This window comes from Panthera pardus, unplaced genomic scaffold (assembly GCF_024362965.1).
Source record: "Panthera pardus isolate Hobbes unplaced genomic scaffold, ASM2436296v1 HiC_scaffold_10, whole genome shotgun sequence".
Classification (NCBI taxonomy): Eukaryota; Metazoa; Chordata; class Mammalia; order Carnivora; family Felidae; genus Panthera; species Panthera pardus.
In genome coordinates this window covers 87,207,692-87,225,765 of record NW_026526655.1, presented here as the reverse complement: position 1 = coordinate 87,225,765, position 18,074 = coordinate 87,207,692, and the positions used below count along the sequence as shown (strand labels likewise).

At 34.9% G+C, this 18,074-nt stretch overlaps 1 protein-coding gene across 3 annotated transcripts in view; it reads left to right on the top strand.

Moving 5' to 3' along the window:
• KYNU (kynureninase) overlaps nt 1-17,789 on the top strand; it is a 115,357-nt gene extending 97,568 nt beyond the window's left edge. For 2 of the 3 annotated variants that reach the window (XM_019455085.2, XM_019455091.2), the window contains 4 exons: nt 2,630-2,682; nt 4,589-4,674; nt 10,764-10,994; nt 13,091-17,789. In XM_019455085.2, the coding sequence (XP_019310630.2) occupies nt 2,630-2,682; nt 4,589-4,674; nt 10,764-10,994; nt 13,091-13,228 (508 nt within the window). In that variant the 3' untranslated portion in view covers nt 13,229-17,789. Of the gene's footprint in view, nt 1-2,629; nt 2,683-4,588; nt 4,675-5,540; nt 5,740-10,763; nt 10,995-13,090 lie in introns of those variants that run through there. The other variant, XM_019455093.2, reaches the window with a different exon arrangement.
• The last annotated feature ends 285 nt before the right edge of the window (nt 17,790-18,074 follow it).

The following is an 18,074-nucleotide window of genomic DNA, read 5'->3' as shown; positions in this document are numbered from 1 at the left end:
TTATTGAGGGCTTTTTTTTGACTCAATATGTGATCTATCTTGGAGAATGTTCCATGTGCACTTGAGAAGAATGGGTATTCTGCTGCTTTGGAATGAAAAGTTCTGAATATATCTGTCAAGTATTTCTGGTCCAGTGTATCATTCAGGGCCATTGTTTCTTCATTGATTTTCTGCCTAGATGATCTGTCCATTGTTGTAAGTGAAGTATTAAAATCCCTGAAATTACTGTATTCTTTTTTTTTTCAATATATGAAATTTATTGTCAAATTGGTTTCCATACAACACCCAGTACTCATCCCAAAAGGTGCCCTCCTCAATACCCATCACCCACCCTCCCCTCCCTCCCACCCCCCATCAACCCTCAGTTTGTTCTCAGTTTTTAAGAGTCTCTTATGCTTTGGCTCTCTCCCATTCTAACATCTTTTTGAAATTACTGTATTCTTATCAATAAGATTTGCTTATGTTTGTGATTACTTGATTTATATATTTGGGTGTTTCAAGTTGGGGGGCCTAAACATTTATAATTGTTAGCTTTTCTTGATGGATAGACCCTGTAATTATGATATAATGCCCTTCTTCATCTCTTGTTATAGACTTTAGTTTAAAATCTAGTTTGTCTGATATAAGTATGGCTACTCCAGCTTTCTTTTGATTTCCAGTAGCATGATAGATTGTTCTCCATCCCCTCACTTTCAATCTGAAGGTGTCCTCAGGTCTAAAATGAGTCTCTTGTAAACAGCATGTAGATGGATCTTGTTTTTTTTACCCATTCTGATACTGAATGTCTTTTGATTGGAGCAATTAGTCCATTTACATTCAGAGCTATTATTGAAAGATATGGATTTAGTGTTATTGTGTTATCTCTAGGTTTCATGATTGTGGTGATGTCTCTGGTCCTTTGTAGTCCTTGCAGCATTCTACTCACAGAGTCCCCCTTAGGATCTCTTGTAGGGCTGGTTTAGTGCCCATGAACGCCTTCAGTTTTCATTTGTCTGGGAAAACTTATATCTTTTACTATTCTGAATGACACCCTTGCTGGTTAAAGGAATCTTGGTTGTATATCTTTCGTATTCAGCACATTGATTATTTCTTGCCACTCCCTTCTGGCCTACCAAGTTTCAGTAGACAGGTCTGCTACTACCCTTATGCATCTATCCTTGTAGGTTAAGGCTTGTTTGTCCCTAGCTGCTTTCAGAATTCTCTCTTAATCTTTGTATTTTGTCAGTTTCACTATGCTATGCCATGGTGAAGACCTATTCTTACTGAATATGAAGGCAGTTCTCTGTGCCTCCTGGATCTGGATGTCTGCTTCCTTCTCCAGATTAGGAATGTTCTCAGCTATAATTTATTCAAGGAAACCTTCTGCTCTTTTCTCTCTCTCTTATTCTTCTGGAACTCCTATGATACAGATATTATTACATTTAACTGAATCACTTAGTTCTCTAATTCTCCCCTTGTGGTCCAGTATTTTCTTATCTCTCTTTCTCAGCTTCATCATTTTCCATAATTTTATCTTCTATTTCACCTATTCTCCTCTCTGCTTCCTCTATGCTTGCTGTAACTGAATCTAGTTTATTTTGCACCTCACTTACAACATTTCTTCATTCATCGTGACTTATTTATTTGTTCCTTGATAGGAACAATTAACCATTGTAGTCTTATATTTCAAAATTTACTATATTCACTCACATATTGTCTGTAACCTTAAAAATATTTTGCCCAGTTCTAACAAAATGCCATGGAATTTTTTATTTTGGCAGCATTAAAACTAAATATTTATTGGGGCACCTGGGTGGTTCAGTCAGTTAAGTGTCTGACTCAATCTAGGCTCAGGTCATGATCTCACCATTAATGAGACTGATCTCTACATCCGGCTCTGCATTGACCGTGAGGAGCCTGCTTGGGATTATCTCCCTCCCTCGCTCTCTACCCCTCCCCTGCTCACTTGCATGTGCTTGCAGCTTGCTCTTTTTCTCTCTCTGTCTCAAAATAAATAAACTTAAAAAAAAAACTAAAAATGTATTTAGGTAGAACAGAGTATCAGAAATATTGAATTCATATTTCCCAAATTGTATATTTTTCTTTAAATTATTTTATAATTCTTTTCCTCTACTATGCACACACAAATGCATGTATATGATTTTTCTAATTTCTTTCTCTCACTAAAAAAAAAGCAGTCAATTTCCTTAGGAAATTCTTCAAAAATTTTCAACAATTATATCAGTTATTTTTACACCATTTTTCTTTAGGGAGCTTGTTGTGAAAAATATTTTATTGTATTAATTGTTTTTTTCTTTTTGAGCTTTTACTTTTGTTTCAAAATCTAAAAAAATTTTAAAAACTCAACATTTTTTGTTCATTTTATTTTAAGCAATAAAATATCATTAAATATAGATTTTCAGATGGTTTAACTTTACAAAAATTATACAGTTATATGATAAATTGATTTTATCCTTTTCTTGATAAGGTTATAAATATTAATTGCCTTATGATATCATATAACATATATATGCCTGTATATTTGATGAATCACAACACAAATGACATTCATATATAGGGTCCAGATTCCTATATTAATTGCAGTTATTTTTGTAGACCAAAATATCTAATGTTGTTATTTATGTTTTAGGTTAGTGGGATGGTTTGGCCATGAACTCAGCACCAGATTTAAGATGGATAACAGTAAGTGTATTCAGTTTCACTTCACAAGTCATTTTATTTTACCTTTATTTCAATTTTCATCTGTCTTTGTATGGCATGTAATATACATGCCTCATGGAGAGTGCACTTTGAAAATGCCACTGAGAATTCTTAAAATAAGAAATGACATTTCCAGAGTGTAAGACTAAGTGTTTGTAGATTTTAGCATCATTTCGAGTCTATCCCTCTGTAGGGAAGTAAATGGAAATGAGTTGTAATGTATAGGATTCATATCTCATCAATATTGAGTACCCAGAACATCAGGAAGTGAGGACAGGAAAGAATTTTTGGCTTGTAGTCAGGCCCAGAGAGACTTGGATGTCAATTCTACTTTGCTGCTTAATAATTTTGTGATGCTGCACAAATTATAACTTCTCGGGATTTTTTTGTTTTTTGTTTTATTTTCCTTCTTGCATATCTAATGTGAATAATAATATCCAATTCAGGGGTTGGTTTGGGGGTAAGACAAGTTCAAAGCTGTAAACCAAGCAGCACATAGCAATGCTGTTTAATAAATGTTCACTTTATGTCTCTCTTTTTCCAATTTTTCTTCCTTCTGTGGCTTTTGCCACACACGAAACAATGGCAGTTGAACCCCAGCAGGTAGAAATGAAATTTCAACACGTGCAGGGTTCTCCCAAACTGCCCTGCTTCTTTTTCCTGAGTGACTCCCATCTTCAATCATGTGGGATACAGAAAGCTTCATAAGTGTTTTGAGAGTCTTCAGTTCAACTTGACCCTTCAGACTACTACTAACCTGAGTTACTATTTTAAATATATTCATATTTGCAAAAACCAAGATGCAAAAGATCAAGATGGGCTCTTCCAGTCAAATCAAGAAACCTGCATTTTATCTTGGCTGCTGGAATAGTTAGCTCTGTTATGCCTGTTGCCTACGCTCTTTGTGTTGGCTTTTCTTATCTGTAAATGGGAGAATTGGACTAGATCGAGAGTGGGGAAAGTTTCTCTGTGAAGGGCCAGAGAGGAGACATTTTAAGTTTTGGGGGCTGTACTGTCTCTGTGGTAAATGTTCAGTTCTGCCATTGTAGTGCTAAAGCAGTCATAGACATACATAAATGAATGAATGTGGCTATATGTTCCAATGAAACTTTATTTACAAAAACAAGTCAAGGGCCACATTTGGTCCTCAGTAAATAGCTTGTTGAGCCCTGGATTAGATGCATCTCTAAAGACCTAGAATGTTCTGATGCTCTTTTAGTCAGTTTTAGCTTTAATTTGATCTCCAGCGAGCAGTCTTAACGCTATTGGACTTAACTTGCTACTATTCAATCTAATTGATTCTAATTAGGATAATACCTGCTATTAAATTACCTTTTAAATATATCATACTTAGGCAGATCATTTTTTTAAAAGCCTTTTTATTGTTATTATTTTTTTCCCTAGGAGAAGCCACTTGACCTAATAATACTAGTGCTAGAAGTCACCTTCATAGGTCATTTAATTTATATTCCTGCCTTTGGATGACATTACAATTACAAACTATTAAAATTTTGATTTTTTTTTCTCTCACTGGTATGGTTTCATAGTGGAAAAGCAAAGCATGGGGCAGGTTAAGGAATGCTGGCTTGGGAGTGTGGAAGGACAGAGAATGAGGTATAGAAAATCTTCTTTAAGAGGTCATTTTTTTATCTCTAAGGGCTCTAGTATTTGGTAGGCTGCTAAGAAAGTGGGGCAGGGGAGAGAGACATTGGAAGTGAAGGGGAAATATGCCAGTATTCTAGGTCCACAGAGATTCTCTTAAATAGCTCAGAAATCTTAGAAATAAAAGTTTTTAAATCTTATTCTTCTACTACAGTGTCATAAAAAATCCATGAAGGACACTTTTTAAGGTACATTCTATAAAAATGACATGATGTTAATTTTTCAGAACTGCAATTAATCCCTGGGGTTAGTGGATTTCGAATTTCAAATCCTCCCATTTTGTTGGTCTGTTCCTTACATGCTAGTTTAGAGGTAAGTGAACTATGCTTTACCCTTCTCATATCTTTACCTTTTTCTTTACCTGACTGTGACATGTTGTAGGACCATCTCTGCTAAAGAGCAAGATTAATGTTCATTATGTATAAACAATGGTCAAAAGCTGGTATTCTCCTTTAGGACAGTGACTCTGTGCTAATTGACATCTCTTATCTATGTGTCCAGCCCCAGCACTGTGCTTGGCACATAATAAATGTTGTTGGCACTTAATAAATGTTAATTGGAACTGATTTGGAGATACATATTTTTAGTTCCTCTTAGAATTTGTGTGACCTTAAATAAGTTGCTTAATCTTCTCTTGGCGTCTCTGTGACAAAACAAGCATGCAATATTTAGTTCTTGATTATTTCACTCATTCAACATTTACTTATTAGGAAAGTATTATGTGCCAGATATTGTTGTGATTACTGGAGACTCTGTTTCTTCTGGTTCTGTGAGTCAACGAACTCACCAAGTGCCATATGATAGAACTATAGGAAGACATACTTTAAGGAAAAAAATACAAATAATCAGAGTAAACCAAAGAATAAGAAAGGTTGTCTCATAAGGTAAATGGATTTCTTTTTTTTTACTGGAGTGTCTATTCCATCATATTCTTGTATAATCTCTCTACTGTTACTGGCTCAATATATATTTTTTAGTAAATGAATGTTTTTAGTTAAAATAACATTAGTTTCACCCTAAATAATAATATCCAAAGAATCAATTTGGTTTCCAATATTTATATCTACCTTTCCATCTATTTATATAGATATATAGATACCTACCTTGTCCTTTTATATCTATATTATATTCATATCCATATCAATATAGCTTAATTATTTGATATTAATTAATTTCAGAATGAGACTAACTTGGGACATCTCTGTGGTTCAGTTGATTAAGCATCTGACTTCGGCTCATCTGATCTCATAGCTGGTTCTTTTGAACCCCATGTCGGCCTCTGGCTGACAGCTCAGTGCCTGGAGCCTGCTACGGATTCTGTGTCTCCCTCTCTCTGCTTCTCCCCTGCTTATGCTCTGTCTCTGTCTCTCTCTCTAAAAAATAAATAAAACATTTTAAAAAATTAAATAAAAAGAGAATGAGACTAAATTTATTTAAGGAAATATATATTGTAAATAATTGTATCCTTATATAATTAATAATAACATCAATACACATATTAAGTAAATATACTTATATACATACATTAAAGTAAAATATATTTTAGCTAAATGTGTTTTTTTTTTCTAACAGAGATTTTAAATATATAGGTATTCAAAAAAGAATTTGACTTTTTTAATTTAAAGTCTTAAAATCATCTGGTTTTTGATATTTTATGAAATTCTATTGTGGAGTGTTCCAGGATGAATGACTAGATAAAGACTTCCAAAATCTCTAAACCTAAATTTTAGGATTCTGCAAACACATATAGCAGTTTCTCACTTTGGCCACTGGATGGCAATATAAAGTACTTTTTTTTTAATAGAACTTCACCACTGATAGTGGTAATCAACTCATTTCACTTCATCTCAATTTAAAGACCATCTACTCAATGTGGCCACTAGATGGAGCTTGTGTTGTTTTCACTTTTTGGCAGATTTTTTTTTTTTTTTTTTAACTGAAAATAGACCCAGTAACAAGATTTTTCAGCCAGTGGGAAAAAAAGTTTTTAAAAATTTTTGAGGGGTGAGGAGGGATAGAATCTGCTTAGCAAGTCAGATAATGGTATTTGAATTATTTTTATAATATCTATTCAGAGAAAACTTCTGTTAAACGTTTTAAAATGATACACAGTTTTTCTCATTTTGCAAGTTTGTCTCAGGGAGAAGGTGAGTTACCATAGGAAAAGCACCCAGGTGTGCCTTAGGAAGAACTGGTACTTGACGTTTTGTCCTCTGATTTTCCTTACCTTTGCAAATGAGTTCTCAGCCAGATCTGGAAATTTTCTTTTAGACACTCTAACTTTGGTATGTTTTCACAGTGGGTGGTGTCAGGTACTTACCCCTTCTGCCATGAAAAAGAAGTCACATTCTCAATTTTCCTGCCACTAGTTCCCTAGGCTAGCCTTGAATGATAAAAAGCTTGGAAGTATTTATCACCGTATTACGCTGTATTGTAGTCACCTAGACAAGGTTTTTATTTTCAGCTGGAATCTGAAGATTGATTGATTTTTTTTTTCTTTAACATCTAAACAAATAACAAAAGGATCCCAAAGGCCACAAGAGTGGATATGTACTTCTCTTACCGCTTAAGTATTTTTCTGGAGCCTCTTAGAAATATCTTAAGTAAATGGTGCTTGGTGGCTCAGTTGGTTAAAGCGTCTGACTCTTGATTTCAGCTCAGGTCATGATCTCAGGTTGGTGGGATGGAGCCCAGTGCCAGGCTCTGCACTGTCAGCCTGGAGCCTGCTTGGGATTTTTTCTCTCCCTCTCTCTATCTCTGCCCCTCCCCTGCTCATGCTCTCTCTGTTGCTCAAAATAAATAAATAAAAACTAAAAAAGAAAAAAGAAAGAAATACTGTACTTAAGCTATTCACTGCTAAGCCTACATTCTAACCAAAATTATCATTAGGTAAGCAAAAGTTGTGTTGAAGAAAGTGTTGAAATTCTTCCTCCCCATCATAAATTGCAAAATTCTGAAATTACAAAACAATGCATGTCATTCTTCTTATTCTTTACCTAACTGTTAAAATGTTCTACTCCCTCGATGCCAAGTGGGTAAGCATCGTTGTGGCAATCATATTGCTACTGTGCTTAAGTTATTGCATTGAAAGAATAGGTGATTGAAAAAGTTTGAATCAATGAGAGAAATATGCACGAATCATAGTGCCTGTCTTTGTTGTAGCTACTTCTCTTTCAAAAAATATTCCGCATAGTCAAATACCAATTGGAGGAGAGATTCTAAACTTAAGAATCAGTGTACATGGATGGATATGATCTCAGTTTTGCAATACAGTGATTTTTTACAAGTATTAATATGGTTTTGTTTACAATGACATGTGCCTCCAGTTGATTGATAACATGAAAAATAGCACCTTGTAATCAATTTCAAACTGTCCTTTGTTTATATTAGTGGCTCTTAATCATTTGTATTATATATTTATATGGTACAAATTTATATGGTAAAATATGGTACAAATTTTACATATAAAAATATGTGGATCAATAGAAATTAAGGTAGGAACAAGGAGGCATATACTCTATCCCTCACTGAGGCACCAAGTATGACCTTAGACAGGTGACAACTTTCTCTTTACTATATATATACTCTTGAGTTCATTTGTCTCATTTTTAAGATGAAGATGTTTAGACCAGAGTATTTCAGAAGTCTCCTCAATCTTTTCAATTGCTAGCTTGAAATTAAAAACACATCTATTTTATTTTGTAGGGTCATACTTGCATGCAATGATAAGTAGACAATTTTTAGAACATTTCAGTATATGAATTTATAATGAAGTAAATAGCTCCAAAATACAAAATTAGAGTGTTCAATTAAAATACACGTCAAGTAGGGCACGTGGGTGGCTCAATCACTTAAGCGTTCAACTTTGGCTCAGGTCATGATCTCACATTTCATGAGTTTGAGCCCCACGTTGGGCTCTGTGCTGGTAGCTCAGAGCCTGGAGCCTGTTTCAGATTCTGTGTCTCCCTATCTCTCCGCCCCTCCCTCCCTCATGTGCATACAGGTTCTCTCTCTCCCTCTCTCTCTCCCTCTCAAAAAATGAATAAACATTAAAAAAATTTTAAATACAAATCAAATAAGGAGAAATGTACTATGTGTTTCCTCAGAAAGTTATTAGGCAGCCAATTTTAAGAACTGAAGAGAAAAAAATGCAACAATTGAAAATGTCATGCTATACTTCTTTTTCCTGTTTAAACTTATCTAACTTATCTAGCTTTGTATTCTTTTTGCTCAGTAAGAAAAATAACCCGAGTAGTTGAAACTCTGCCAAGAATTGTTATAAGCTGAATATTTTTAACCTACAGTTTTCATTTTTTTATTTAAAAAAATCGTCGTTTCTCAATACTGAAAGCATAGAAATAATGAGAAGCTAAAAAGAAAAGAAGATATTTATTCTATTCTCCAGTTAACTCCTATTATCCCCTCTTAATATTTTTATGTGACGCCTCAAAAGAGACCTTTACACCCTCTGACAGGATTTTAAGAGTGCCTCACCATGCAGCTGCCCTTACTGTGGTTTAATGATGGGAAATGGTTTCATATTTTAAAGTTATTTCATTATCAAAGAGTAACAGTATGTCAAAATTGAGACCGTCATAAAAAAATTTAACTTTGGTTTCTAGTTATCAGAGAAATCTGCAAGAACAAAATCTCCTTAAAAAAAAAACAACAACAATAAAGTTAAATAATATTCCCCCAAGTCTTACTAACCTATAAACACAAATGAAATATCATTAAAGGTAGTACTTCGCACATTGCTCTTACCTGTCTCTTATGGGGCTTATAGTAGAAGCAGAAAGTTTTTCAGAATTATTTATAAATGAAATTTACCTTGAATTACTATTAATGTCCAAAGAGAAGATTGGAAAAATTCCTCTCCTATTCTTTTATTCCTATCCTGGCAACCAAACCACATGTGCGTGGTGCCTTGCCTGTCCCTGCTCCTGCCCTTTACGAGATTTGGTTCTAGACCCAGGCCCTCTTGATCCAAACAGGCTTCTGTCTTCTGAAGAATGTCTTCTGAAACAGACATCAAACCCTACTTGTAGCAAACTGTTTCTCTTCCATAGTCTGCAACATCTGGCTGCAGAGAGACAGATACCATTCTATCCTGTTTCTCTTCTTTTCCTTGGGTACTGTTACCATCAGTACAACTCCCTTGGTCTCCTTCAGCCAAATCCATACCTTTCATGCAATATAGGTCATTTGCCCAAATGGTTTGAGTTCTATTAGAATGCCTGCTCACACATGCCACATGTATATACCAAAATAACTATTTTCACAAGCTTCATAAAGTCTAGATGTCACTGAGTGACCCTATCTTAGCTCTGTGGCATAACATGATACAGAAAAGGGATATTAAGTGACATGCCAGTGCATCACGCTCTGTTTGCAGTTCATTCAGTTCTTATATGTAGGATATATTTTTAAACTCTACTTGACCTTAAGAGATAAGCTAGAAAAGCATGTCTGTTCTGACCTCTAATGTTCCAATACCAGTTATTGTGTGCACTTGTCACTCATCTTAATATAAGAAACTTCAGGCAGCAAATGGCAGTATTTTCACACCAGTGCTAGAGTTTAGCAGGGGAAAAAATGATGAAAGAAGGAAAGATAAAAAGGAAGAGAGAGGGAGGAAAAGAGAGACAGAAAGACACAGAGAGAGAGAAGCAAACCCAACTGCCTCAGTACTAACATATGTATTATCTAACAGAAAAAAAATTGATCATAATCAATTGGGACATGTTTTCACTAGTTTTTAGTGGTGAAAGCCCAAATATATATGTTCATTGAATAACTATGGTTTCATGGTTTGTTTCCCTGACTGACAAAACTTAGCTTTATTATTTAACTGTTTGTTTGCTTACTGTTATGCTGGGGAGATTTAGGAATTAGTAAAAACAATTATAAATAATGTTGATAACACTTCCTTCCATATATACACGGGTGTTTAACTCTTATTATACTTTGGTGTGGACCAAAATACTTTGTATCAGAATCAAAAAAAAAGTCTTCTTGATTATGATTGTGTAAAATGGCTTTGGGGAAAAGGTTTGACTTTCATGATCTTTAAATGCATTTATTAAGGTATGTTTTACTTGTACTAATTATACTGAGCTAATGTAAAGTAACTGTATAGGAACACTATAGTACCTTACTTTTCCTTCTTCTTTAGCAAGTATTGTTTAAATGACATTTATACAGTTTTTCTGTCACGGAAACCTTTCCATTTGGCTTTTAACGGCCAAGCATTTAATAGAGGATATGTTTTTACAAAGGATAGTCTAAAACGGGATGTTTTTGGAAAGGTCAAAAGGGCGCATTTCCTTTTTTCAGTTAATTTTTGCTTCTTTGCAGATGTAAACAAGACACTATTAATCTGATTGTTTCTCATTCTGTAGATCTTTAAGCAAGCGACTATGAAAGCATTGAGGAGAAAATCTGTTTTGCTAACTGGTTATCTGGAATACATGATCAAGCATTACTGTAACAAAGATAAAGCAGATACCAAGAGACCATTTGTGAACATAATTACTCCATCCTGCATAGAGGACCGTGGCTGCCAGCTAACACTAACCTTTTCTATTCCAATAAAATATGTATTCCAAGAACTAGAAAAACGAGGAGTGGTTGTAAGTATATCTCTTGCTTTGCTACCAGGTTTTCTCTCTGGGTGGCACGTTGGGGTTCTTTGGTTAATTCACTGTTGCATGTTATTTCATGAGTCAGTTTGATAGGATAGATTATGTGTCAGCTAAGCATGTGTCACTGTGTTAATTGAAGGGCATAGAGATCTGTCATTTCTGATAAAAGGGATAAAAGGGAAGAAACCACAAATTTTGGATAAGGAACTAGCCTTCCATAATTTATTCATTCTTTTTATTACAGTTTGAGCAGGAAAAAAAAATGGTTTCATCATAATCAATTAGGAGATGTTTTCCCTAGTTTTTAGTAGTGAAAGCCCAAATAATATATGTTGGTTGAATAACTAGAATTACAGAACATAATATGGTGGAAGAGGAGGAAAAAAATCAGTCTTATTTAGTTGTTTGATTGAGCCAAGTCATTTTCAAACCTGTCATTTTAGTCAGAAGAGAGCTGTAAACACATCTCAGGGATGTTAACATTGTATGAAATAATTTTTTTTTAAACGCTTGGACCTAAGTGGTCATTCTATTCTCTTGAAGAAAATAAATGTTAATAGGGTGATTGCAGGAAAAATGGTGGTCGTGTATCTATTTCCAGTAACCATGTAATTTAGGAATTGCTCCACTCATGTCGTCCTCTCTCTCTCTCTCTCTCTCTCTCTCTCTCTCTTTTTTTAAAAAAAGAGCATGAGTTGGGGCAGAGGGAGAGAGAGAATCTTAAGCAAGCTCCATGCTCAACATGGAGCCTAGCCTGATGCAGGGTTTGATACCATGACCCTGGGATCATGACCTGAGCTGAAATCAAGAGTCAGACACTCAACTGACTGAGAAACCCAGGTGTCCTGGTCCACAAACTCTTGAGGAGAGGTTATCTCAGATTCCAGAGGCACAAATCCATATGTTAGTGTTCCAAGTCAATTTCTACCATTTGTAAGCTGTGTGTTCCTGGAAAGTTTGCTCACATCTATTGGCTTGAGTTTTCTCATCTGGATTTTGGGTGCAAATTACTTGTCTCCAAAATTTGTTATGGGAATTAAATAGCCCAGCACAAATAAACAATTTATTGTATTGTCTAACCCATAGTGAGGGTTTCTTAAAGATTAATAATAGTGATCTTCAGGCTAGACCAAATTATCTGGGTCCATTTCATGACATTTCAGGGATACAGCCAATTCTTTACCTGTGAGATTAGGGATTAGAGGATTATGCAAAAATAATTGACTAAAACTCTCTAGGTGTCAAAGAGGTTATCATTCATTTCTTTTTTTCATTTTTATTTATGTATTTTTGATTTTAAAGAAAAAGTGAGAGAGAGCACAAGTGGGGGAGGGAGGCAGAGGGAGAGAGAGGGGGGCGGTGGGAATTGAATGTTAAGCAGGGTCCATGCTCAGCAGGGAGCACAATGAAGGGCTCAATCCCAAAACCTAGGATCGTGACCTGAGCCAAAATCAAGAGTCAGATGCTCAACCGACTGAGCCGCCTAGCACCCCATTTTATTTGTTTGTTTATCGACTTTTATTTTTAAGGTTCTCATTTATTCTTTTATTTTTTTTTTATTTTTTAAGTTTTTTATTTATTTTGAGAGAGAGTGAGAGCTCAAGGGGAAAGGGCAGAGAGGAGAAACAGAATCCTAAGAGCCTGCACAGAGCCCAATGTGGGGCTGGAACTCACAAACCGTGAGATCATAACCCAAGCCAAGATCAAGAGTAGGACACTTAGCCGACTGTGCCACCCAGGTGCCCCTAAAGTTCTCATTCATTTAAATGTGCTCAAGGGTTCCAGGCTCTTAGAGTCTCCCCACAGATAAATTGCATACATGACTTACTGGATGCTTCAAGAGGATGAATGCTGAAGGAATGCACTTTGGTGGATCCTCATGATTTTCACTCATATTTTAACTATTATTAAGAGAAGAGTTCAAATAACACAGAAACATTGTATTTTACTAAAATTAACAAAAGCCTTATATATTAAGTTTTAGGGAAATCGGCATGATTGCTTTATGCAGTTTTATCTTGAATGTAGATTTTCATTATGTGAAAAGTGCTAACATTCCTGTGGCTTTATTTTCTCCACCACAGTGTGACAAGCGGGATCCAGATGGCATCCGAGTGGCTCCAGTTCCTCTCTACAACTCTTTTCATGATGTTTATAAGTTTATCAATCTACTTGCTTCTGCACTTGACTCTGCAGAAACAAAAAATACCAGTGTTCTCTAGAACAATTTAAGTAGTACTAAGAGCTACTATATTTTATTATTGTTGTTCTTATTTTAATCATTGGAAATTTTTTCAAAACCAATTGCACATAACTGGCAATGAATCATTTAGTTTACAGAAAGATCTGATATATTTTCTCTAAATGTCTGGGGTTCTGAGGTATCCACATGTCTGTTCAATTTCTCCATGCGTGGTGGATCAAAGTTTTCATTGGTCCAAGTATTATGTATACAGTCTTAGCTAGCTGTCACATTTCATGGTCAGTGAATGTTTTATGTTGATTTAATTTATAATTTGACTGACAACTTCATAATATATGTGCAATTTTTTGTGTCAATTTTAGAAATGTCGCTTTAGTTTTAATTTACCAAAGAGGTTCTTATAGTCACTGTAATTTCGCAGTCTGATATATGTATGATTTTGCAGTATTCCATCCAACTCTAATCTAAAGAACAGAAAATACATTTTCTAGGGTAGTAGCTTTCAAATATTTTGACCGCAGTCCACACTAAGAAATATGTTTAATATCAGATACCAGTATTTATATGTGTTTATGTCTTATTTTATTGATTCTAATATACAAACTTCTATCATATTTCAACATCTGTGAAAGAAGAATTTTTTCAATTTTCAATCAATGATTCTTACATTGCTACTGACCATTCTTTCATGTTACCATCCTTGACATTAGCACGCTTCTCACAATGAATAGATAGCATCTTAGATATGATATTTTTTAATGGTATATGTACCAAAAGCAAAAGTTTCATAAATCATTAGTGCTCTGCTAGTTATTATTCATTTTATCTCATCACATCAAATTCTGGTTGAAACTCATTGAACCTGTTTGCCCACCGACTCTTGGATCCTAATTCATTTTTCAAGGTTGTCCCTTTTTTTAATGTTATCACTATTGCTTTTTTGTTTGTTTGTTTGTTTGTTTGTTTGTTTGTTTTAATGGGAACCTCTCTTAATAGAAGGCTATTTTTTAAAGAGTTTATTTATTTTGAGAGAAAGAGATAGAGAGTGTGAGTGGAGGAGGGGCAGAGAGAGAGCAAGGGAGAGAATCCCAAGCAGGCTCCACACTGTCAGCTCAGCTCCTGATGTGGGGATCGATCTCCCAAACAAGGAGATTATGACCTGAGCCAAAATCAAGAGTCAGGACACTTAATGGACTAAGCCACCCAGGTCAACCCTCCACCCCCCCATAGAAAATGTTACTCTGTCTCTGAAACCGTGAAATAAATCACCCCAAGATATTGGCAATTGAGAATTAGAATTAGCAAATCAGAGCTTCATCTCTCAACCTCTAACCCAAATCTATGGCCCTTTCTTTCCTCTAGGAAAACTACAGTTACACGCAGCCCTGTTGGACTTCCCTGGTTTTCAGTTGTTGATACTGCAACCACTACTCATGAATTGGCAAAACAGTCTACATTTATATACACGGGCAGCAAGAAAGAGTGACTGCAATGTAATCATTGTCCCTGATGAACAAATTTGAATGGAAATAACTTACACAACCGCTAGAGTTAAATAAAAAGATGCAGGACTGACACCAATGCCAGCAACTATTGATATTTATTGAATAGTCACCACGTACCATGTATTGTGCTAATCTAGTTATACATTATCTTACTTATTTGAGTGGTTGCATAACTGCTTTAGCAAAGCTGCCGCCTCCAACTTTTGGCAAAACTCATCTTTGTGGATGGAAAAGTTCTCAAAACCCTAAAATTCGACTATATACAACTTCATGTAGGAGAAATCGTTTTGAAGCTCACAGATGTAAGCAAAACAGACATGGTTTCAGCTCTCAGGGAGCATGTAGCTTAGTGGGAGAAATGGGTAGTAAATATATAAACACCCAAGTAAACATATGATTACAAACTGTAAGTTTTATGAAAGAAAAACAGATGATACTGTAAGAAAAATCTCAAGGGTATTAATTAGATGGTCAAGTAAGGGGAGGTATATGGTAGTGCTTATAACTTTAAATTCTAAAATATCAGGCTAATCACATTAAAATTGCATCAAGTTATACATACAAACCATTTAAAGCATACTCAGCACTATGTCATGCGGGTTAAGAAACAAAGCATTAGAAATTCCCTTTCTCCCTGCTTGCATTCCCATTTCTCCCCAAATCCAGACATAACCATCAAATCATATTTTGTGTTAACCATTTCCTTACTTCCATTGAAGTATTACACCTATGTATGCACCATAAAATATATATTAGCTGATTTTGCTCGTGTGTGAACTTCATGTAAATTTAATTGTGTTGTTTATATTCTGCCTCCTTTGCTCAGTGTCAGGTTTTTGAGATTTATCCATTTTCATCCATTTTCATTGCTGCTCAGTGTTCTCGTATATATTTGGGGTTATTAATTTATTCTACTACTAGTGAACATTGGAATTCTTCCCAATATCTTTAATATTGCAACAATGCCGCTACTAACATTCTTGGTACACAGATTCAAAAGTTTGCCCAGGACATAATAACTGTGAAAATGTCAGGTCAAAGGACCCACACATGTTCAACTTCACTAAGAAGTAGCAAACTCTTTTCCAAACTAGTTGTACCAGTTTCCATTGCAACCAATAGGAAATAGGAGATCTCTTCTCTCAATCCTTGCCGATAGTAGCTGTTGATTGATTGCCTTTGTTACGTATGCAGACTTACATAGCCAGGGTGATTACTAAAATAACAGAAAGAATGTTATTCAGTAGAACAGAATGAATGTTCTACTTCAACACAAGTAGAAGGAGAAACAGAATGAGGAGATACACACACACTGCTGTTTATGCTTCAGAAACCATCCTTAATCTATGGATTGAGACAAGACTAGAGTATTACCTGACTTTTACCCTTGCTCAGCCCTTTCCCTCCCAATATTCCCTCTTTCATAGTTTTTTCTGATGAGCATTCTTTCAAAAAAAAAATATATTCAAACATTGCTCTTTATTTCTAGGAAACCCAATTTAACAAAGCATTGCCTTCATCTACTGCTAATAACCATAAGCCTTTTATAGTCCTATATTCAATGTCTGATAAATTTCAGTTCTGTTTCTGTTGTTTTTCACAAATAATACTTGTTTCCTTGTGTATATTGTGCTTGTTAACTTTAAACTACTCATTTATATTGACTCCTTTGGAATTCTTTGAGAACTGTGTTAAAAGTCTTTCCAAAGATATTCATTTTTGGTTCTGCCAATTTCTCAGGGTCATTTCTGACACCAAAACACTTAAAATTTTTGTTTTCAGGTTTTTCAGATCACATGGATAGTATGAAATTGGATGTATTAATCCTCTTGAGGGCCGATTTATAGTTACAAACTCTCTGAAGATACTAATTTTTCTTGCTGACCTTTTACATGTTGTTTGGTTGCCAGCATTTTAGAGGGCTCTTCCATCAGTTTATTTATGTGGTCGGTTCTAAACTTGTTCAATGTCCCATTTAGTTATCAGCACTGAAGCGCAATCACTCTAGGATGTGGCAGACACTTTTAGGATGCAACACATACTTTTACTTTCTAGGTTTCTGCTTTTATTTTATTTTGAGGTTTTTAAATTTTCTTACTTTCATGCCATCTCATTTTAAAAGGCTTTTTTTTTGCCATTGATTTTTATTTGTGTTTTCAATAATTTAATCCCCCACGATATGCTCTAAACTGTCATGAAATGTTTTATGACCAAAAAGGAAAAATATTATGCACTTTCTGTTTTCTCCATAGAAAGTGAATTGTGCTTCTTAATAACTCATGCACATTTATATAAATACAATTCTTTTACAGTGATGCCCTTGGGAGTTATTGTACTACATAGAGCTGTTTGTGTAGCACTAAATTATACTTATTATACAAAACTGACTGTGGAAAAGGCTGGGTGTGAGGTCAATAACTAAATTTCAAATTAAACAAGTAAACTTTTTCTACAGTTATTTTCTTCTCAGTAACTTTCTACTTACTGTTGAGTTCAAAATTATGTGAGTTTATATTCAAATTGTGCTATGCGTTTGTTCCATAAATTGAAATTGCTAGAGCATTGATTTTGAAGTAAATGGGTTTTTGCATCATCTAAAGAAGGAAACCTGCAAACACCCTGAAAGCATCATATTATAAAGCACAACATTGGAAATCACTGGATTAAGGCATCCTGTAATTAAACTGATGGGTTTGATGCTTATGTGGGTCATTAGCATCTGTATTCCGTGTTTTCAAAATGTCAAATTTGTTTCCTGCCCTCCAGTAGCATTGTATTTTAATCTCAGCAAGATGTATTTTCTTATTTTTTTTTTTTAACATTTTAATTCATTTTTGAGAGACAGAGAGAGAACACTAGTGGAGTAAGGGCACAGACAGAGGGAGACACAGAATCTGATTCAGGCTCCAGGCTCTGAGCTGTCAGCACAGAGCCTGACATGGGGGCTAGAACTCATGAACCGCAAGATTATGACCTGAGCTGAAGTTGGACGCTTAACCCACTGGGTCACCCAGGTGTACCAAGATGTATTTTCAAAGGGCAAAATAATAAAGAGGATTATTATGAACAAATTAATTTAAACATTTATGATGTGTTTTGATTTATTGCAATAATTTTCTTATTAATGCTCTTGTTTTCCAATTTTTGACTAATCAATATGACTCCTGAGTTCTTTTGATATTACCTTTTTTGATTTTTTTTTTTTTTTGATATTTTTATTGCTTTTGGTGTGCAAAGATGCAGGCTCACCTTGTATATATCCTACCTCAACCTTGACATCACTTATTTCTCTAAGAATATCCAGTTCCTTTGGAGGAAATGGTATTTAGTAGCCATAATCTTAACAGTTAGAGTGCTCAT